Genomic DNA, 24,214 nt, shown 5'->3' with positions numbered 1-24,214 from the left:
TTCTCTGTGCTCTTGCCGTCAGGGCTATGAACCCAGTGAAGCTATCCTACCCACCTTGTCTTCTTGTCATTTAATAAGCAATTCCTGACCATGCCACATCAGGCATGGTCAGAGGCAGTGAGGTTATAGGGGTGAGAAGATGGACAAAGGCCCTGTCCTGTGCATTTATGTTCTGACCACAGGTGATAAATGTTAATAAGTGAATGAACAGACAACATAATATTACATTGTTACCATATGATATGAAGGAAATCAAGAGGGGAGGGCGATGGCACACCTGAGGTGGGGTGGGGTGGGGAGAGGGGAGCAACCTCAGGGAAGGTTCTCTGAAGGGTGACATTGGAGTGCATGAAGACTTAGAAGAGAACATCCTTGAAGTAAGGGGGCTGCAAGTCCAGGACAGAATGAGCTTGATGCGTTCTTGTGTGAAGTATACAAAGGAAGCCATTGTGGGAGGAGGTCAGTGAGCAGCTGAATGTGGGGGGTGTAGGAAAACAATCAGCTGTAGAGATAAGTACCACGGGAGCACAGTAGAGGGCCTGAACATGGAGCATCAGCCGCTGAGAAGACTCAAATACCAGAAATAGGACTATCCTCCAGTGCCGGCCTGACAGGCTAGCGACTGCAGGTTTCGCCCTGCACCGGTCTTCCTCCTGTGCACCTGCGCACACAGCAGAGGAAGAACAGCTCAGGGAAGCGCTTTGTACTCAAAGCTAAAAATAGAATTAGTTGCGGGGTGCAGTGGCTCACACCTGCAATCCTAGCACTTTGGGAGGCTGAGGTGGGTGAGTCACTTGAGCTCAGGAGTTCAAGACCAGCCTAAGCAAGAGCAACACTCTGTCTCCACTAAAAATAGAAAAGCTAGCCAGGCATTGTGGTGCGTGCCCGTAGTCCCAGCTACTTGGAGGCTGAGGCAAGAGGATCAGCTTGAGCCCAAGAGTTTGAGGTTGCTGTGAGCTGTGATGCCATAGCACTCAATTTGGGGGACAGAGTAAGACTCCGGCTCAAAAATAAATAAATAAAAAGACTAAACCATCTTGCTTTTAGGATTTAGGTATTTCACTGTCTTTTCCTTGAGTAATTATTTTAAATATTTCCCCCTTTTGAGTAGGACCATGAAAAAAATTATGAAATTGAGCTCAGCTCTCTTTTGTGGGTGGGTGATTAGAAGAGACCCTTTTCTCTTTTACAGAACATGTTCCATGTGAAAATTTCCTGACCCTTGATGTGAACTTGATGGCAGGAATTGTATTATGACCTTGAATATTCTATTGCTTTCCAGTGGGAGAGATTGGGGATGGGGATTTTCCTCTTCGGGGCTGCAGTAGACTTTAAACAGTACTCCCCTTTCCTGCTGTCTAACTAGGTCAGCTGGCACTTTAACTTGCCGCATCTGCAGAGATCCATGTGTATGTGGGAACAGAAAATGTCCCATTAATTTCACTCATGCATTAGCTCTGGCCTGAAAAAGTCCCCTTGAAAAAAATCTGCGGGTCAAAACATTTCTCCTTGTGCAGAAGTTAAGACATTTTGGTGGTATGAAAGTGCACTAAAAAGTAAAACTGTTCCACCTCCGTTTGCCTTGTTGCTGTAGGTATCTGATGATTCACTCTCTAAATCACATTTCAAGGGGAAAAGAAAGCATGACCCAAATAATGTTTTGTTTTCAGACATAAGTTATTTGCTCTGAAAAGCTTTCACTAGCCCTTCAGACAACATTAATTACACATTCCTCAGAATTCCCAAAGCATTCTGCTCCTTCCTTGATCATGTGACGTCCTTCTTCTGCTGTACAATGATGTCATTCATCTTCATGCTGTTAGACCTAGTTCAGGGCTTCACACATAGCAATGACTCAATGCAGGTATACTGAATAAAGAATTGAAGGAGGGGCAGCACCTGTGGCTCAACGAAGTAGGGCACCAGCCCCATATGCCAGAGGTGGCAGGTTCAAACCCAGCCCCGGCCAAAAACTGCCACAAAAAAAAAAAACAAAAAAAAAAAAAAACAAGAATTAAAGGAAAAAGGAAATTTTTACTCTGATCTTTTGGGAAAGAGAAAGTGCATGTATGATTTTAATCTGCTAAAAAAACTACAATTTTAAATACAGACATTCAATATGGACGAATGGTTTTCATTTCCTTACTCTACATTCTTAAGATCCAAATTATAGTTTAAGTAGCTTTTCTCTATTCCAAAAGGGGGATACTTAATTTTTTTTAAGTTGGCACTTCTTTGGTGGACAGTAAAAAAATTATTTTGCAATGTATAGGGGCTGGTTCATATTGACTAACTCAGTTTTTCTTGATCATTTGGTGACTTACTCCAGGCATCAAATTACAGACTTAAACTTCTAGGCTATCATAGTGGTTATGAGAGAGAGAGATTTGGCTATCAAAAAGAATAAAATTTGATATTCAAAGCGTTCACAATAAAATTTTAGCAAAATAGGAAAAAGTGAAAAGTGTTTATCTAAATCCCCAGCAAATATTATACTTAAGGGTAAAACATTTCTGCTAATGTCAACCAGATAAGGATGCCAACATCAAGAACAACATGGTATAAGAAGACAAGCAATAAGAAAAAGACACAAGGGTAGAAAAACTGCAAAAGAAGATAAACTCTGCTCATGTTTTGAATATCATTGCCTACATAGAAATCAAGAGAATTCATACACTACTATATTAGAACTAGTGGGAAAGTTTAGAAAGTTAGTTTGAGATAGTATCAACATGTAAAAAAGTAAAAAGTATTCCTAGATGAGAATAATTAAAAAAATAGAAAAAGACGTTCTAGTCAAAATAACATCAAAGGGTATTTAGGAATAAAGTTTTCAAGTTTATATGTATAAAAATAACAGATAAAATTATAAAATATTATTAAAGGACACTTAAAGTTTTTTTGGAGAGCTATTTATCCATAAGACGACAATATTGTAAATGTATCGATTCTGATAAAAATCTATAAATTTATTGGAATTCCAATAAAAATCTCAACAGAGTACTTTAAGGAACTTAACCAATAAAAAAAAAAAATTATGCAAATCAGCAAGAGAAAAGCAAACCACCCCATTAAAATCTGGGCAAGAGACACGAATAGAAACTTTTCCCATGAGGAGAGACAAATGGCTAATAAACACATGAAAATATGTTCATTGTTTCTAATTATCAGAGATATGCAAATGAAAACCATTCTGAGATATCACCTAACCCCTAAAGGTCCATATCACAAGGTCTCAAAGCAACAGATGCTGGTGAGTGTGGAGAAAAGAAAACACTCGTGCACTTTGGGTGGAAATGCAAACTAGTACAGCCACTATGGAAAGATGTACAGGATTCCTCAAAGAGCTAAAAGTAGACCTATCATTTGATCCTGTAATCTCATTACTACGTATCTACCCAAAAGAAAAAAAAAAACATTTTACCATAAAGACATTCGCACTTGAATGTTTATAGCAGCTCAATTCACAATCAAAGATGTGGAAACTACCCAAGTGCCCATCAACACATAAATGGACAAATAAACTGTGGTATATGCATATCATGGAATACTATTCAGCCGTAAAAAGGTGGAGATTTTGTATCTTTTGAACAACCTTGATGGGTCTGGAGAAGAGTCTCCTAAACTAAGTATCACAGGAATGGGAAAAGAAGCATCACATAGACTCAGCACTAAATTGAGACTAGTAGATTAACAACTGTAGGCTCCCATGAGAGAAAAACTCAAATTCAAGTTGGTAGAAGAAGGGGTTTGGTAAGTTTCCACCCAACGGGTACAATGCATGGGTAAGCGGCACAGGAATTAGGTGAAGGACACAATTACAACTAGGACATTAACCTCACAAATGCCAACTGTGGTTGGGCACAATGGCTCACACCTGTAATCCTAGTACTCTGGGAGGCCAAGGTGGGTGGATAGCTTGAGCTCACGCGTTTGAGACCAGCCTGAGGAAAAAGCAAGACCCCATCTCTACTAAAAATAGAAAAACTGAGGCAAGAGGATCACTTGAGCCTAAGAGTTAGAGGTTGCTGTGAGCTATAAGGCCATGGTACTCTACCTATAGTGATGGCTTGAGACTGTCTCGAAAAAAAAAAATTCAAACTGTGTAACCTAGTTACACCTATCTTCATATTAATCTGAAATTTTAAAAAACATCTATGGTCCTCATTAAAAAAATCACTTGATAATGTAGACTTGAGAAAAGCTAAGTCAGTACTGAGAGCAATGTGGTCTTAAAAAACCAAGACAGTGCTGTGGAGGGGAAGGATGGATCAATAGCCAATGAACAAGAACAAAGAGCCCAGAAACAGACCCACACATCCATGTAGATGGGGCATGCAAGGAAGGTGGAAATATAAATCAGAATGGAGAGGGTGTACTTTACAATCAGCAGTGGTGACTCCTGGGTAGTCATATGAAAATAAGAATTTGGATCTCCTACTGTATACAATACTTTCATCAATATTAGGCAGATAAAGGACAAAATGTGAAAGGCAAAATTTTAAGACTTTTTGAAAAAAATACTATATTATGACTTGAAATTAGACTTTTTTTTTTTTTTTGAGACAGTCTCACTATATCATCCTCTGTAGAGTGCTGTGATGTCACAGCTCACAGCAACCTCCAACTCTTGGGCTTAAGCAATTCTCTTGCCTCAGTCTCTCAAGTAGCTGACTACAGGTGCCTGCCACAACGTTCAGCTATTTTTTGGTTGTAGTTGTCATTGTTGTTTGGCAGGCCCAGCCTGGGCTTGAACCCACCACCTTTGGTGTATGTGGCTGGCGCCCTAGCTGCTTGAGCTACAGGCGCCAAGCCTAGAATATTTGTAAAATGCAAAATCTATATACTATAAAAAGTATAACAAACTTCTCAAAAAAATTGTAATTAAAGCTAAAAGATACATCTCCTACTAGGAGATATTTGCAAGTCACATAGTGCACAAAGATCACCAGCCACAATTCATCAGGAGTGCCTATATAGTAAGAAACATCCTAACAGAAAAACAAGGAATACATATGTGCCAGAAAAATCACAGCAGAAATCAAAGTGGCAAAGAAGATGCTATTACACAGCAGTTCAATGAACTAGAGACATGAACCTCAGAAACAATGCTGAGTAAAAACAATCTGATGTCATTTGCACCATGTTAGAAATAAGTGAAAGAATGTTACATATTTTAAATAAATACATAATTAAGGCAACAGAACCATGCTTGGGAATGAAACACCAACCCTTGTTTAGCAGTTATAGTACAGTGTTGTGCTAAGCCAGATTATACTGGTTTGTCTGAGCAAATTCTGCACGTCTTATGAATTCCATGTTCAGTTGTGTTAGAACCTTGAAATCTGCTGTGATGGGGATATTTACACCACAGAAATTGGCAGCCACTTTCAATTTCAGATTCCCCTTTCTCTTCCCTGTCCCCAAGGGACAGTATATCATTCTCCACAGAGCAGAATGTATTTGGGAAAGAGTTTATAAGTGGCTTCAATGTTATGGGTAATATTTTTAAGTTTCAAAAAATTTCTAAAGCACATATAGCACAAAGAAAGGCTTTGACAGGGCTGGAGGTGGTTCATGGGTTTTTAACATTATTTTATGGCTTTTCGTATTTTAGAAATCTGGTAAAAAAAGAAAAAAATATAGTCAGCTGAAGTTTTCAGGCCAGCATAAAACCATTTCTTTTTGCCCCTTTTAATTTTAGCGATTTAAGTCTTGCCTAGTTGGCCACGATATTATTATGTGGAAAAACCTGGTCCTTCACTAATAGAAACTTTAAGAATTATTTCAAGTCCCAACCATAGGTTGGCCAGATAGCTGTATCTTTGAAATCAATTGATGTAAGGATCATAAGCAGTATTAACATGGAGTCACATAAATGCTCTTAACCAACTATAATAGTAACAAATACATATGGGCTCCAAATTTAGATTCTAGGTTTAAGAGAAGGAAATAAAAAAGAAGACAGACAAAACGCTAGAGATTTAACAAAACTAGTGTTCAAAATAGACTAGATTTTCATCTAGTTCTATTCTAGATCTATGTCCTTACACAGAGGACTATCTATACTGTCAGATTGATTTCTCATCTATAAAACAGTTTCTGTGCAATTTCAAATTGTATATTAAATTGCACACAAACTTTATGGCCACCTTGTGTGTGTGTATATAGTATATGTGCAAGGTTGGACAATTAGTGAATTCGTCCTAGAAAAAGTGCTATATATCTTATTGCTGAATATCACAACCATCACCCTTGAAGTATTCCCCTTGGGAAGCACCAACACCAGTGCCAGTCCCTATTTTCTAGGATGAGTTTTTGAACTTCCTTGTCAGCCCTTGTATGATTGCTCTGATGGCCATTCCAGAGAAAGAGTTCCAAAATTGCCCCCCCCTTTTTTTTTGAGACAAAGTCTTATTCAGTTGCTCTGAGGTTGAGTGCCGTGGAGTCATAGCTCATGGCAACTTCAAACTCCTGGGCTATAGTGATCCTCCTGCCTCAGCCTCCCAAGTAGCTGGGACTATAAGTGCCCACCACAACGCCTGACTAGTATTTCTATTTTTAGTAGAGACGGGGTCTTGCTCTTCTTCAGAGTGGTGTCAAACTCCTAAGCTCAGGAGATCTACCTGCCTCGGCCTCCCAGAGTGGTAGGATTACAGCCATGAGCCAGTGTGTCCGGCCTCCAAAACTGCTTTAATAGGTGGACTAGGTTCTGGGGTTGGTGCATAGCTTCCCAGGGGGAGTACTTTGAAGGTGACCACAGTGATATTCAGCTCTGAGATATGTAGTACTTTTTATAATGAGTTTGCAAACTTATTGTCCTACCTCATATATGCGTGTATATATGTATGCATCCTTTCTACCTCCCAGAGCTGTTAAGAGGATTAAATGAGATGATGCCTTTATAGGGAATATGCCAGTGTGATCAATAGAAGGGACAGGCATGAACACAATTCCTTGTAATTCTGCCATTATCCTGACACCTCACATTATCAACAGGGTACTCATTCCCTTGCTTCAGGTTATTTTAGACATGACTTTCAGGTTCAATGAACATCAAGTAGAAAAGAACAGAGAATTGATTCAGGAACGGAAAAGTCTTTTCCGTCATCCATCTTCTGCAGATGGGGCAGACTGCAAAGGTCTTTTGCTAACTCATGCTACTCTATCTTTAAATTAGGAAACACATGAAGATTTAAACAGCAGGCAGCAAAAAACCCGTCTGGGATAAGCTTCACGAACCATGGCCTGAAAAGCTGGGCTCTGCTCTGGCAGGAGGGCACAGGGCTAAAGGCCTGAGGTTTGGCGTCAGGTCCAGATGATTTGTATAAAGTGATAGCGCATCTAAAGCTCTAGGGCCTCTGGCATGGAGTTAGCCCTCTATAAATACACATCACCATCAGCTTCCAGCCAGACCACAAAAGCCCTCTGCCTCTCTCTGGGTTACAGGGCCATTAGTGGGCTCTAGAAGGAGAAGCCAGGCAGGGGCTCGCAGGATTTTATCGTCAGCCTCTGCTAAACGGGCTGCTTTTCTACCCACACATCACCAATCAATGTACAGATCTGGATTCTCTACTTCAGTCTATGCCTTTTCTCTACTTTCTTACTAGACTGTGTTTCTCAGCCCTGGTTGCATATTACAAACACCTGAGGGTCAGAATACCTGGATGTAGGAGCTAGCCATTGTATTTTTTTTTTTCGTGTGTGTGTGTGTGTTTTTGGCTGGGGATGGGTTTGAACCTGCCACCTCCGGCATGTGGGACCGGCACCCTACTCCTTGAGCCACAGGTGCCGCCCTAACCATTGTATTTTTTTAAAAAGCTTCCCAGGTGATCCCAGTGTGCAGCCCAGGTTGAGAAACCCTCATCAGAATGTATGAACTGTCTTCCAAAGTCTACTAGATGAAAGGAGACAAAAATCCTGTCTTCACACTGGCATTTCTTACATCCTGGGCTCTCTGAATGAGAGGATGAATTCATTCAAGTTAACGTGTCAGGCTGTGCTGGGGCTTAGGGATTCAAGCCGGGCAAAGGATCCTTCTCTCAAGGAGCTCACATTCACCAATGTTAAAAAGCCAAGATGGGTAGGATTTATCTTACATTACAGTTAAGTCACAAAACAACAGGGCATTGTAGAATTTTATTGAGAACAACGTCAAGATCATTGCTGGTTAATATCTTGGTGCTTATCCTGAGCTGGCACTTTGGGTGCTATCAGCTCACGGAAGCTTCACAATAACCACATGAGGTGGATTTTCCTATTATTTCCATTCTTTCATTCAACACAAGTTGGAGTATCTCCTATGGGCCAGACACTGAGCAGTAACACAATAGTTCCTGTTCACATACAGCATTTTGTGAGTGGGGTGGGGGAAACAGTAGACACGACAGAAGAGTCAAGCACACAGCATGTTAGAAACTGATAAATGGCACGAGGCAAAGAAAAAATAGAGGAAGAAAGTTGTATGTGTGTATGCCTCAGTGAAAAAGCAGCGGTGAGCAAAGATTTGACATGAGGGAGTTAAACAGACACTCGGCCTAGACACACACCTGGCTTCGCTGGGGTGCAGACCCCCATCTCTGAGCAGTGGCACCTGCGCCCCTACCCTGCCTACTAACTGGCCTTCTAAGCAGTATCAATGTATTATAATCACTTATTTACCTGCTCCCATACCTTTCAGTTCCTTGTCTGTCATGTTCACTATTAAATTTCCTAGTCTAGTACCTGTTGCCATGGGAAATACTTAATATTTGGATTATTTTAAGTCATTAATTAATTACATCTTATGTGTTATGACCAAGTATTTATTGTGTGTTACCATGTCTGGCCACTTCCCAGGCAGAGGAAAACAGAGAAATCTTGTGTTAGCTGGGGCTGCAGGAGACCAAACAAGCTTGTACTTTTAGATGTCCTGTTCCTGTCCTGTAGTGCCCTGCTAGGCCAAATAGGTCTCTTCTGAGCCAGGAGGATGGAAAGGGAGAGACTACTGAATAAATGTGAGACTCAGAGGACGACAAGGATGCTTCTAGGTAGAAAATTTCATGGCACCACAGCCCACAAAAATTTATGAAGCTAAATCAGGGATTATGGGTAACGTTTTCTTAGGCCACATTCACTTCAGAAAAGTTCACCATGTTCTTTGTGAGAATAATAATTTTTTTAAGAGATAGGGACTTTCTCAGTTGTCCCAGCTAGAGTGCAGTGGCATCATCATAGCTCACACAACCTCAAACTCTTAGGCTCAAGTGATCTTTCACCCCAGCCTCCCGAGTAGCTGGGACGATGGGTGTTCACCACTACACCCAGCTAGTTTTTACATTTTTTTTTTTTAAGAGATGGGGTCTTTCTATTGTGCCGAGGCTGGTCTCAGGCAATCCTCCCACTTCGGCCTCCTGAAGCACTAGGATATTACAGGTATGAGCCACCACCACCACGCCTGGCCCAGTCTTTTGTATATTTACTTACCTATTAAAGTGATAGATATCTTGTATGTTTCCAAAAAGGGCTAATCTTTCTTCAGTCCCCAGGGGAAGTTTTGTTTGGTCCCTGATACAGTCAAGGTAATCCTGTAAAATCAACGAGAAGGATGCTTTAAATACTTCCGTTCTTTTAGAAGTCATCTTTCATTATTCTACATGAATCTTTCACATCTGCTTCAAGTAACTATTATACTCATGTACTCATAACTCATTGATGATTTGCTTTCTTATCGATGAATATAATACTTACCTATTTATAGAACAGGGAGTTTTAATAAGGAGAAAGACTGTGGTGTAATCCTTCTACTCCCCAAATGTATTAGACTTGCAAGGGTGTCCAACCTGAGGCCTCCAGGCCACATGCAGATTGAGGCCTGTTTTGCTTATCTGTGGTGTCAGTATCAGATACTGCAAGTAGTATGCATGGACCCTTTCTTTTGCTCACCAGCTTTTGTTACCGTTTGTGTACTTACTGTGTGGCCCAAGACAAGTCCTCTTCTTCCAATGTGTGGCAGAAAAGAAAAAAGGTTGGACACCCCTGTTTAGAGCTTCCCTTGATGGCTGATAAGGGAAGGCCCCTCGCTCTGATACTGTCAGAGTTTCGGCCTGACAACGTCGTCTACTGTTTCCTTGAGTTATTTATATGGTAAAAAACTACTCTAAAATTCGTACAAAGGAAAACCAGAAATAAAAATTCTGAAATAGGACAGAATTGTTTTCAACATAATCTTTAAGTTAGAAAAGTTGTTAAAATGTAGAATCAAATTTCTCCTTAAATACTGATTTATTTGGGGAAAAAGAGTATTTTTAAAAAGTAAGCACATAATTCACTTATGCTAACAGGCTATGTTAATGAACCATGGAAAACTCTGAAATGATTTTATAGGTGTTAACAGAGAACCGGCTCCGAAACATATCTAATGTGGTTTCAAACCCCCAGTGGGTTAAAGCGACGTGGCTGAGAAGCTATTTGCACCACTGAGAGGGGGGAGAGCGGCCTCCTGCCCATGTGCTGAAGAGTTCATAACTGAGTGGGCCCCTTACCCCAGCAAGGCTTGGGGGACTCCGTAGGAGGCAAGAAGACAATAAAGGAAAAAGTGAAAACAGCTGAAATAACGTAAAATAAAAAATACAGTCCCCTGGCCTGGCTGAAGGGCGCAGCATGGCTGCCTACCAAACGCAACCTGGCGAGCCAGGCATTCGGAGGAAGCAACCCTGTGAGAGCCAGCCAGGCCACGGAAATCCCAGCCCCACTGCTGCATTCCAACGGCCAACAGCAAACACCAAACACGATCATGTGGAGATGCAGCCAGCGAAAGGAGCGGAAATTCAAGAACCATCAGAGATTTGTTTCTTACACGTTTTAATAATCCACCTTCTTGCTCTCACGCTCTTCACACTCCTCAGTGAACACAGGCAGGGTGCTGGCGTTTCCTTTCACAAGTAGCACGTTTCACAGTTTGCATCAAGGGCTCATTCAAGCCCTTTTATACCAAAATCATTGTCTTGCACGAACCAATATTCTTTTTTTAAAGACAGAGTCTCACTTTGTCAACCTGTGAGTGCGGTCGCATCACAGCTCAAAGCAACCTTTAGCTCCTTGCCTCACTCTCCCGGGTAGCCGGGACTACAGGCGCCCGCCACAATGCCCAGCTATTTTTTGTTGCAGTTTGGCCAGGGCTGGGTTTGAACCCACCACCCTTGCTATATGGGGCCAGTGCCCTACTCACTGAGCCACAGGTGCCACCCTGTTCATTATTTTTTTAAACAAGCTTTGTGGTAACAGCTTTTCTTCTTAAGAAAGTGGTCATCTCAATAAGAAACTAGATTTACAGGGTGTACGGGTAGTTGTCACTAAAACCTCACATATCTGGGCCTAATCTTACTATTGTAAATGGAATAATCTTAAGGACCTTAAGTACCTGCTAATGCTGAAATAGAAAAAGCTAAATGTGGCTACAACTGAAGTAATACACTCCCCGGGGGAAAAAGGAAAGGTATTCATTGATATTTCTGTTAAATTACACATGGTATAAAAGGATGGACTCACGGTCAACTTGTGTTGAATGATTTTTTTTTTTTTTGAGACAGAGTCTCACTCTGTCGCTCTGGGTAGAGTGCTGTAGCATCATAGCTCACAGCAACCTCAAACTCTTGGATTCAAGCCATCCTCCTGCCTCAGCCTCCCAAGTAGCTGGGACTACAGGTACTTGCCACAACACCCAGTTCTTTTTTTTTTTTTTTTAAGTAGATAAGGGATCTTGCTCTTGCTCAGGTTGGTTTCGAACAATCCACCCGCCTTGGCCTCCCAGAGCGTTAGGATTACAGGCGTGAGCTACCATGCCCAGGCATTGAATGCTTACATTTGATAGTAGTTGAAGACTTTGCCAGACACTTTAAAAGGATACACAATAGACAAAATTAAGAAAGTGAAACAGAAGGATCCCGATGGGCATGGTCCGCACCACCCTGGAAGACAGAGGTGGGGCAGGGTGACGGATGCACCCCATATCCCCTTGGCTGGCCTTGGAGGCTTCTGCAGTGAGGCTTAAGAAAGAATGAACAATCCCTTTTCTCACTTCGAGTGCAAAGCCTGGTCACTTGCAGAAACCTGATACTAAATTCTTCATGTGAGAGAAAGATTTAGTTAAGGGGCTTAAAGAATTTCATCTGGGGTTAGAGACAAAGAACCATGGCCTGCTTCCAACAAATGATGGCCCGTCTCCAACTGAAGGAGTTTCAAAACCCTCAAAGTCTATGGTAGAGAAACTAGATTTTACAAGCTGCTTATTTTCAGAAATTGTTGAGAAACTAGATTGTTAGGAGTCCAAATTTTTGTAGGCCACTTTAGAAAACAGATCAAAGTCGTATGGCCATAACTTGTTCCCAACTGATCATAAATAAGTCTTTTAAATATGATACTTTGACCCCAAACCAGCTAACTGAAAACTACTGTACCATTCACTATATTAGCAGCCACAATCATCTGTAGCCAAAATGAGAGGTTTGCAGCCCAGTGATAATAACAGTTCATTCCAGGCTCAAAATGACAAAGAAAGGGTACCAATGAAATGTATTAGAGCCTGCCACACTGCTTATTAATTTTATGGCCTTCACGTCAGCACCTATAGCTACCCCTGTAAATAATGAAGGATCAATTTAAAACTTTTGCAATGAAAATTATTCCTCCAAGAAGATCAAAGAATTCACTCTACTTTGGGGAAGGAGGGAGGGAAGCAGGGAGACATTAAAAAAAAAAAACAAAACAAAAAACGATTTTCAGCATTCAAATGACTTTCTACTTTGCAATCTAAAATTGCCCCTGGAATATTTATTTTCTAATAAGTTTATGTCCTGAAGATTTCCACCATTATGAGATTTGCATGTGAGTGTCTTCCGCTCATGAACTTTTTCTTTCCTTATACCGTCCAATATTGAATATCTCCGATGGAGTCTAACCTGGTGCCATCTAAAGTGTGTTATATGGACAGGAGCCAGTCTGCAAACTGTTTGCTCAGGAGCATCTACCTCCGGATGAGGACAGATACGGGAAGTCAGCACATAGGAGCTGTTACAGTAGAGCTTGACTAAGTTATTAAGAATAACTTAATATCTGCTGAAGCTAATAATACATTTTATTGCATTTTGCACATCTTATTCTTTTCTGTTTGGTTTTCCTAGTATTTTTTAAAATTCTTCATTGTATTTTATAAAAGAATCAGTGTGTGACAGACCTGAAGAAAACACACACACTCACACACTAGTCCCTCACTCTAGACAGCTTGAGACCCTGGTTTAGATAAACATCCATCGGGGATCCTTCAGAAAGAACATCATAGAAAGTTCTTTCTTTAACGAGAGCCGAGACAGAAGGCAAATCCAGCACCCTCGGTAGATTGCCTTGTTTCTAGAAGATGCCCTGAAAGGACTCTCCCTTCTTCCTCTGGTAACATATTTTAAAACTGGCCAGCCACAATGGCTCATGCCTATAATCCTAGCACTCCAGGAGGCCAGGGCTGTTGGATTGCCTGAGCTCAGAAGTTCCAGACCAGCCTGAGCAAGAGTGAGACCCCATCTCTACTAAAAATAGAAAAACTAGCTGGGTGTTGTGGCAGGCACCTGTATTCCTAGCTACTTGGGAGGCGTCAGCAAGAGGATTGCTCAAGCCCAAGTATTAGAGGTTACTATGAGCAATGATGCCATGGCATGCTACCCAGGGAGACAGAGTGAGAGTGGGACTCTGTCTCAAAAAATAAATAAAATGTTTTAAATTTATAACCTATTTAATATAAGGAAGATGAGCCATAATGAAAAAGAGTTGTTTTTTTTTTTTTTTTTGTAGAGACAGAGTCTCACTTTACCGCCCTCAGTAGAGTGCCATGAAATCACAGGACTCACAGCAACCTCTAGCTCTTGGGCTTCCGCGATTCTCCTGCCTCAGCCTCCCAAGTAGCTGGGATTACAGGCGCCACCACAACGCCCGGCTATTTTTTGGTTGCAGTTCAGCCGGGGCTGGGTTTGAACCCGCCACCCTCGGTATATGTGGTTGGCGCCCTACTCACTGAGCCACAGGCGCCACCCAAGAGTTATTTTAATTATAACACACTTCATATCCTTTCTACCTTTTCTTGCTCATACCTGTTGTAGATACAAAACGTACAAGGTCCCGCTCCTACATCCTCTCACTCATATTTCAAAATTCCACCTGGTGGTTTTAGGGGTCACTCTTTTTGGTCTAGCTTCTGTTGTTATGGTTCTAAATGCCGAGCCCTTTGATAAGACTCTTAAGATTTCTTGTTTGTTTTTGTTTCTAAGGAAGTGTCTTTTTCTGTTTTTCCAAACCCACCACCTTTTCCAGAAAGTAGTCATCTGTTTATCCAAAAACTTGCCTTCCAAATTTCACGTGTTACATTGGGATGCCTCTGACATTAGAATAACTTAGGTTCATATATCAATTTACGGTTTAAAAGCACATTCGTTCATAGAAACTCTCCTTCCCTTCTTTTTGAGAACATAAGAACGTGTGCTAGGATCTGTTTTACAAGCTAGAAATTTAAAAAATGAATAAAACATGATCCCTTCCCCCAGGAGGCTCCTGGCCTAGTGGGAGAGCCAAGTGTGAACAGATCAGTACTGCACAGTGCTTTGGCCATGGGACCTAAGGGGCAGCAGGCAAAGATGGAAGCCGTCAGTTCCTAGGGAGAGGAGCAGACCTATAGCAGGGGTGAGGGTGGGGCTGTCGCCAAGGATGACTAGTTTAGACACAGAGAAAAGAGGCTAGCGACAGTAAGCGAAGGAAGGAGAGTGGGGTGGGCGGTAAGCGGGGGAGACACGGGAGCAGGGAGGAAGGATGGACTCACTCGTCCATCTGTCCAAGAACAGGTTACAGATTTCAGGAGGGAGATGGTGGGAAGAGTATGTCCAGAGTCATAGAGGGGAAAAACTAGCCACCCTGGTGAGCTCGGAGAGGACAGAGGGTGAGCCCCTGCTCCCGGGAAGCCTGGCGGGGGCACTGCCAGTCCCGAGAGCCAGGGCAGATGCATCCACACATCCAGTGTCATTTGATGTTGTAGAAAACAAACTGCTCCCAAGTCACAGTACAGAAGGTGAAAACATCCCCTCTCCCCAGCCATCTTTCCTTCTTCCTCACCCCCCAGGGCTGACTCTGGCTGACAACGGGGCACCTGTGCTCCTTGGCTACCTTCTAGGGCAGCCATTACATCTGCCCAAAGCACCACTCTACACTTGTTCACAATTTTATCTTTTCTACCCTCTATGTAAATATACATAATTCCTATATGTAAGTGTGGTTTCTTCTAATTCTCTATAATGGTTGCATTGAACTCATTTAATAGCTTTATAATAAAGTATTTAATTAATATAGGTTATGTTTGTGGGGGGCACATCTATGTGCCAGGAACTGTGTGAAGGGCAAGGGGCATTCAGAAATGCTGAAGGGTCATCCCTGATGACCTTCTCAACCTTCCTAAGGCCACGGCCCTTTAATACAGTTCCTGTGGGTCTTGACCCACAGGTTGAGAACCGCTGCTTCGGGGGCTCACAAGAGAGCACGGGAAGAAAACACGGAAACAAAATAAGTCACATGACAGCCATGTATTTAAATAGTGTAAGAATAACTTACAAAGTACTGTAAGAGTATAGAAAGGTTTTGTTTTTTTTTAAACTTGAAAACATGTTATCTTTTCCAAATAAGCCACTGCCCAGGGTTGATAGCAAAATTTCCTGCTGTAGCCAGCACATAAAGCCTCAGAGGGTTAATCTTCAAGTTAATCTCTTTTGTCTTCTTTTTCTATGCACTTCCAGGGAGAGGCAGCCAAAGAAATAGGAGCTGGGGGGTCTCTGGCCACTGCCCCAACCTGGGAACAAACACTCTCATTGTGGGGGTCGTGTTTTCCATGAGTCTACATAACGTAGACCCCGGCCCCAGAGAACCAGGCTGAAAATCTAGAACTTCTGCCAATATCCTCAGGAAGCAGGAGGGGGAATAAAATGAGGAATAAAATGAATAAAAGAGAAAGAAGGGGAAAGTGAAAGGGAGGGGGCTCTGGTACCCTGAATAAAAGTTAAAAGCAGTGGAAGACATTCTTCATAGTAAAGCATCACAAGAATAGAGAAGCAAAGATCCAAAGTACTCAACTCTAACATGAAGGCAGTTGATGAGCTAATACAAGGGGGGCGGTAGGGGAATGGGGGGGGGGGAGTTAAAAGCAGCTCCTGTAGCTGATACGCTGTCAGTTTTCATTTCAGAGTTTTCTTAATTTATGAGACAGGTGATCTTACTAGTGGCATGTGGAAGTCTGTTGATGGCTCAGATGTTTGAGTAAGAGAATACAAAATCGGGAGGTTTCGGCCTCATTTACCTTCTGTAATACTTGCAATACACGAACCATCAGTAAAGAATGCCAGGCATGGCCTCTGGTTAAGCTGTGACAGATGATACATGTGCCGGCTGGGCCCGTCTATTGTTTCCCTCCTGGCAGAGGGGGAGTTGCAGGCCAGGAGGGGAAGGCCAGGTCTACAAGGGTGGGGTTGGCCACTCTCCCCAGAAGAATGGTGGAGAGAGGATGGGGAACAGGACTTGTTACAAACAGAAACGTTGACTAGAAAGAGAAGTACATCTTTCTTTGAAGACAACTGGGAATCTTTATTTGGTTCTCCCCCAAAGATTTAAGCAAAAAGCATTTATGAACTGAGAGTCATAATCTGATAGAAACAAGGTATTAAGAAACAGGATTAGCATCAACGTTTTAAAGTTCTTAAAGCAGGGTGGCGCCTGTGGCTCAAGGAGTAGGGTGCCGGTCCCATACGCCAGAGGTGGCGGGTTCAAACCCAGCCCCGGCCAAAAACTAAAGTTTTTAAAGCAACTGGATGTCTCACTTCTGACAAGCATCATGGAAACCAACTGTCCTTGCTCACTTTGTACTATTTTTTTTTATTGACTTCATATGGATGTGTATAAATGGAATAAAACCTAAAATACTTTATAGTAATTGAAAAGAAATTTAGCATAAATACATGTATAACACCAAAATCAGTTTCTTACATTACCTTTAGGTCTATAATAACTAGAAAAGTTCTCACAAGAGTTCCTTCTGTAATAACACAGTGGAAAAACAGTTTTATGTTGCTCTGTTACATATTTTTAAAACTGTGCTTGGAATTTTCAAATCACATGGAAAGCTCTTAAGAGAGGTATACACACGGCTATGAAGGAGTCCTGTTGCATACTAAAATATGTTTCCAGACTTAATTGCAAACTACTATTTCTTTTTTCTATGTTCTTAAATCCTATCATTTCTAGCCACCAAATAAATACATAAATAAATAAATAAAAGCCTTTCTAGGATAATCTATGTGCTTTTGAATGAGCATAAGTATAAAATGTTTAAAAGTCATCACAAGTGGACAAGCAACATATTTACCAGAATCCACTGGGGGTGAAGCCCTGTACCAGCCTCCCTGTGGGTGCTGACTAGGCAGGGACACGAGGGATGTTTATTAACCCACCGTTTTAAGAACAGCTGCCCTCTCTTCCTTCAGCTCCCTTGATGTTTTCCTCCTCATCAGGTTAACATTACATAGCATATTTTGTTTCTACCGCCTTTTTACTCTCTAGGCCCCAAGCCAGGTAAGAACGCAGATACAAGCAGACGTGGCTATAATCCCTCAAGTGGAAATGGGAACACCTGATGGGTGGGGAAGGCAGGGATGTCTTGACAGCACTTTACCTGAAAACAAGAAACTGACTCATCTCAATTATAGTCTCAGTTCTCCTGGTATAATTTGACACAGGGTAATTAAGGAAATTTAATTAAAGCCCAGAAGTTTTTCATGGAGAGGGGGAGGGATCAATAAATGTACATTCTTAGATACTCTGGATTTTAACTTCTCACTGCTGTTTACCACTGTTATTTTAAAGTTGATTGCTAGGTGCTAAGCTGTCTGCTTTATATGAATTATCTCAGTTCCTCTTCCCTGCAACCTTAGGAAGGGGGCCCTATCATTAATCCCCTTTTACAGGAAGCTTAGAAAGGTTCCTTAACTCCTCCGGGGTCGCAGAGTAAATGATTCAAGTCATGTTCAAACCAGAATCTACAGACTACAGCCTGGGCACTGTGGTATCAAAGGTTGTACCCTGACACAGTGTCTTTAAGCACTGGGAGAGGTTTGCTGATTTATTCTGGAGGATTAAATGTAGTTTTTATCAGGTATCAGATAGGAGCTTACCACAAACAGCCACCCTTATTTACTAGGTATCTCCCAGGTCCAGGATCGTCATATGCTGTATCTGGATTAATATTAGCCCTGCTCACGCACTGCCCTTCGTCTGTTCATCAACACACATCCCAGGGCAAGTTTTTCCATCAACCAAGCACACCAGATTTCAACCACTTGCCATTTTACTTCTAAAGCTGGCTCACATCACAGTCCTCTCCACTCCTTCAATACAGCCCCCTTCCCTCTCCAGCCACCCCACAGGGGGTCACCTGGTCCTTCTTTTTTTTTTTTTTTTTTAATGTAGAGACAGAGTCTCGCTTTGCTGACCGCGGGTAGAGTGTTGTGGTATCACACTGCTCACAACAATCTCCAACTCCTGGGCTTAGGCAATTCTCTTGCCTCAGCCTCCCGAGTAGCTGGGACTACAGGCGCCCGCCACAACGCCCAGCTATTTTTTTGTTGCAGTTTGGCTGGGGCTGGGTTTGAACCCGCCACCCTCGGTATATGGGGCCGGCGCCCGGTCCTTCTTTACAGACTGATCAGTGCACTTGCAGATGGATTCTCAGCACGAGGCTACTTGGAGTACATGCAATCACCGCCTGATGGGGAGCCTGGAAAGCAGAATGTTATAAGGCTAGAGAATCACTTGGAAATGAGGCTCAAGCAGGATTAGAGAGCAGCCCCAGCTCTGAGGGCACAGCTCTCAGAGGGAAATGCTGATGTAGGGAGTGGAACCACATGTAGAGGTTCAGGACCCTCCTAGAAAGTACCCTGTGGCTGGGCTGTTCTAACACTCCACAGGGTGGCACGTAGGGGGAGGAAGCTTCTTAGAGTAACTTTGAGACTTGTGTGCACACAGGTCCGGGCTCTTATCGGGGACTTTCCCTCCTGTCCCGAGCTCTGCACATCCCTTCAGTATAGCAGTGGCTTAAAAAGCTTCACTAATCAAAATGGTGACTGACTTCTGCCGCGGACACATCTGGTCACAAATCAAATCACAACCCACACTTCACCCCAGGATTCTTAATGCTAGAGAATGAGAAGTTTTATAATAAGAACACCAAGTCGTGACCCATTCACCCAGGCCCAGCTTTTCCATGTACACATTACCAACTAGTGCACGCTTAATCTAAACATGTGTCGGGCAGTAATCAACTATGACTTATTCAATGAAGTGAAACACTTTCTATTTCACTGAGACAGAGACAGTGATACACAGTAATAAAGGAAATTTCTCATAACAGTAGGTCTGTATACGGCAGGTGCCCCAATACCGTTTACTTAATAGATTAAAAAACAAGGGATTAGAGACAAAAAACCTTGCATTATTTGTGCTAAATTACTTGGAACACTAACCCTGAATAAAATAAAGTTTCTACCTGCACCATATTGACAAGGAAGAGGAAAAAAATGGGAGACCTTAGCTCAACTTCTCACTACTGAGTTACACAAGTTGATAATGACCCTCAAGGTCAAGCTAGTCTTCTTGAAAATCCCAATGCAACGAGGTTGTACATATTAAAATAAAGAATCAGCACAAGGACCGACCTCTTTATGGGCAGTTTTTCAACACAATGAGTGTGATTACTACCTGGGGGAATTAGCTAATCCTCTGCTAGGTAATCCTTCCTGTTCACCCTGCCCAAAACAGTGAGGAGCCTTAGGCTATATGTCCCTGCCTCACTGTCAATACCAATGTTGATCACAGTACAGTGTTATTCATTTCCTATGTATTGATAAACGGTCACTGGGCTTGACGGTCCAGGGGACTAGGCAGCTGTACCATGCAGATGGGGGTGGGGCATCTGTCCCCAGCAGTGTAGGGGGACAAAATGATGGGTTATTCCCCCAGAAACTCAACTTTCTCAAAGAATGCTGGGCAGGGGGTAAACTCGAAGATTTTCTTCTGGCCCCACTTTGTGCTCACAGGGCGAAATGTATAATTTGAAGACAACTCTTTCTCTTCTTTCGAATCTAAAACATAATGTTCGTGGCCATGTGGTTACTTAACTGAAAGAGGGAGGACGAGAAAAGAACACACACTCATTAAACAAGGGTTCCATAATGATTTTGCAAGAGATTATAAAAATTGCTGCTGTAGCAATTCGTACAATCTGAACAGAAGTGAACTGTACACGTTTCGTGTAATGGATGCAATTTCCAAATGCTGCAAATTTGTGTTCCCAGGACAGCAGATTTGACTGAGGGCAGAGCGAGGCACTGGGGATAGAATCCCAAGTGCATCAGGAAAGTCCTTAGCCACGATGCTGGTCCCAGGTGCTGTGTGGTGGCAAATGCACCTGCTGTGACCCTGGTTGAGTTACCTGCCTTGCTGGGTTTCAGGGGTTAAACAGCATGTTCCCTTCAAGGCTCCTGGCACAGGGGGACCAGTACACACTGGTTACTGGCTGTGTTAGGTGCTGGGGGGGTGAGGGGGGTGTCTTCTGTTTCTTAGGCTCCTCCTCAGTAAAGCAACAAGCAAGGTAGGCCAAATTGGAGCCTTTTTGTTTCAAAAGCAAATGAACTTATAAATGTCACTGACAAATTATGATAAAAGTCTCCCCCAACCCCACACCTTTCTCTGCCACTGGCATTACTGGTGCCATAGGAAGGCTAACTTACCCGAGCAGTTTAACCGTCACTGTTGGCAGAGAGTATGAAGGTTAGGGGGACACAAGCGTAAGAAGTACAGTGCTCCAAAAAAGTTCTGAGACCCCCACTTTCTTGCCAGGTCTACCCAGACAATAAATCCTTCCTGAGTGTGTTGTTTTGAAACTGACCCATCCTCCCTCTCACCGCTGCCTAGGTCTTTTCGCCTCTCATGTGGATTACTGCAAGGACATCCTAACCCCTTCAGATTTCAGATGAATCCAGCACCTCTTAGAGCCTTCAGCACACAGGAAGGTTCTGCAAGGGTCTGTGCCCCTGCCTACCTTTCTAGGGTCATCTCTGATCACTTTCTTGCTCCCCTGGCTCTGACAAGCAAACACAAGCGTGCACACACACACACGACCTTCTGGCGTGTGCGCATGCGCACACACACACGACCTCCTGTGCTCATGCTATCTTTACCTATTCTGTTCCCACAGCCAGATGGGCCTTCCTGCTCACCAACACCTGGCTAATTCATCCTTCAAGATTCTTCCTGGGAAAACTTTGGCCCATCTTGCCTCTTGTCAGGGTCAGGTGTATTTACATCTATAATGCCATGATAAAGGAAGCATCATCATGGCGTAGAGCTATTAAAGTCTCTTTGTGGCTTCTTTTCTCTTGCAAAACTGATGTCAAGAATTAGGTGGAGCTGTGCTGCACTAATTTTTATGAACGGAGGGATTGAGGGATCATGGAGTGAATTTCTGGAAATGAGCTACATGCTAACAGGGCGAAGCGGAGCCTGGGAAGGCAAGGGTTAACCGAGCTGCAGGGCTCTGTCTCCAGCCAAGTGGCGGGAGCCGCGGGGAATCCCAGCCCAGCCCAGCATTCCTCTCTAGCTCAGCCTTTGTTGCAGGGACAGCATTTTTACAACGGGGCCTCTAGAAGATGACAAAGGTCCCTAACCATGCCTTTCGTTTTTTCTTTTTAATGCTCCACCCACCCATCTCACTCCTGCCTTTGCACAAGAAGAGAAACGCTTCCCTAATCAAAAGTAGATTAACTCTCCCCCTTTTCTCTCGGTGCATTTGTACCGGGAACACATTTACGAGGCTATAAACAGACCCCTGGGGGGAGTGATTTATCCCCCTGGAAAATGGGACAAAAGCAGCATCTTTCTAGCAGTTGTGTGTTTACGGTCCGCTGCTGCGCTGAGGTGCTGCTTCCCACTCATCGCCCACTCCCAGCTTTCTGGAAGAGTAAACAGCATCCCGTAACCCCAGGACAAAACGGAGGGACCCTTGTGATGTTTCTTACTGATCCAAAGAGAATGTTTTAAAGTATGAAAGAATGGCTCCTCCGTCACCCACCCCCAACACACACTGTCCTTCAGGTGAGATTTTGGCATTTGAAACAGCAGACCTCGGCTGCCTCCTCTGTCCATTTTGGATGTGGTCAGTCTATGTGGTCGGTATTACGGATTATATTAGTTCAACTCAACTAAGAGTCTTAACATTTAGAATAAGCATTCCATTTTGTATCACGCTTGCATTATGTTCATATCATCTCCTTCCCTTACAGAGTAAGGACGATTCTTACTTTTTATAGAGTCATCTCTTTCATTAAGGGATCAGCTCCTGTAGGAGAATTTTCCTGAAGTATTAAAAGTTAATTAAATTCTGACAGATGTTCCATTGCTCCATACAATATGGGTGAACCGTGGAAACATGCTAAGTGGAATAAGTCAGACACAGAAGGACAAATGCTGCTTGATGTGAGGGACCTAGTGCAGCTAAATTCGTAGAGACAGAGAGTAGAACAGGGGTTCCCGGAGGCTGGGAGGTGGGGAACGGGGCCTCATGTTTGACAGCTACAGATCCTCTGTTTGGGATGGTGAAAGGAGTGCTGGAAAGGGACAATGATGATGGTTGCACAAAATTGTGAGTATAGATAAGGCTACTGAATTGTACCATGAAGAAAAGGTAAAAGTGGTGAACTAAGTTATGCATATTTTACGATAATGAAACACTATAATTATAACACTAAGTTATAATTAAAAACTCACTTTGTTTATGAAAGCCAGCCATTAGACAATACATTTTAGATGTTATTGCAAACATTATAAAAGATTTTCTTGGCCAGGTGCAGTGGCTCATGCCTGTAATCCCAGCACTCTGAGGCCAAGGGGGGTAGACTGCCTAAGTTTAGGAGTTGGAGACCTGCCTAAAGAAAATGGAGATCCCATCTCTACTAAAAATAGAAAAACTAGCCGGGTGTTATGCCAGGTGCCTGTAGTCTAGCTACTCGGGAGGCTGAGGCAAGAGGATCGCTTGAGCCCAAGAGTTTGAGGTTGCTGTGAGTTAGGACACCAGGGCACGTTACTCAGGGGCAACTGAGACTCAGTCTCAAAAAAAAAAAAAAAAAAAAAAAAGATTTTCTTGCTCTGTAGGCCCGTCCATCAGTAAGGACTGCAGTGGTGCTCACAGCTGCAATTCACAAGGAAGCTAACTTCACTGGGCAACCAGGCTGAGTGACTGAAGTTAATTAACCTACTAAGGAGTTCTTTCCTCTGGCTCCCTGGGGCCATTTCATCACCTCCTTCCATCCTCTCCATTTGCTGCAGGCTAGGAAACCAAATAATTAAGTTTATTTTAAACACGTAGGGCAAATAGACTCCGAGTGAGAACTTGGGGCCTCTCCTTGGGTAAAGACACAGGATTTACTGTTTGGCATTTGAAATATCTATTTTGGCTGCTCAAAGGACTTACTTATTTCCTGGCTGCATGCTTGAGAGCTGAGGCTGGTGGAGATGCGATCGCTAGTCAGTAGATTTAGGGTTCCTGAATTGGACTCATTTATAGAGGCTGCAGCTGAGGTCAGAGTGGTGACTTGTCCATGGACACACAGCTGTCAGCATAAAGCAACCCCAGTTTGACTCAGCTGAAATCAAAATTTTGAAAAAACAAACAAAAAAACTCATTCTGCCATTGTAGCCTTCTATTATACTAGAAAAAAATTCTAACTATATGTAGGTATGCCAGGTAAACTAAAAATTGCTACACAATGTAACATATCCTTTTTAACTTACAAAGTTAAAATAATTTCTGAAATACATTAGCAAGCACAATATTACAATACTTAAAAACCTACCATAAATGATTGGCTTTGTCCAGATAATACCAATTAATAATCAATGCTTACAATACACCAGTGCTGTGCTAAGCATTTCACTCAGATAATCATATTTAATTTTCACAACAATCCTATTATTCTCATTTCAAATGAGGAAAACACCCCAAAGCTTAGACAAGTTTAGTAAGTTTCCCAAAGTGACACAGGGAAGTGGTAGAGCCATGATTTGCATTCAGTGCTTATAGATTTTAAAGTCCATGCTCTTGGTGGTT

The 24,214-nt window shown here is 42.6% G+C and overlaps 1 protein-coding gene across 2 annotated transcripts in view; it reads right to left on the bottom strand.

Annotated features, from left to right (window-relative positions):
- The window catches only part of PLEKHG1 (pleckstrin homology and RhoGEF domain containing G1), a 246,192-nt gene that overhangs the window by 56,896 nt on the left and 165,082 nt on the right, over nucleotides 1-24,214 (bottom strand). For both annotated transcript variants that reach the window (XM_053592226.1, XM_053592225.1), the window contains one exon: nucleotides 9,466-9,566. In XM_053592226.1, coding sequence (XP_053448201.1) covers nucleotides 9,466-9,566 — 101 coding nt within the window. The remainder of the gene's footprint in view (nucleotides 1-9,465; nucleotides 9,567-24,214) is intronic.

Source organism: Nycticebus coucang, chromosome 5 (assembly GCF_027406575.1).
Source record: "Nycticebus coucang isolate mNycCou1 chromosome 5, mNycCou1.pri, whole genome shotgun sequence".
NCBI lineage: Eukaryota > Metazoa > Chordata > Mammalia > Primates > Lorisidae > Nycticebus > Nycticebus coucang.
The sequence above is the reverse complement of the archived record's forward strand: the minus strand, read 5'-3'. Positions and strand labels throughout refer to the sequence as shown.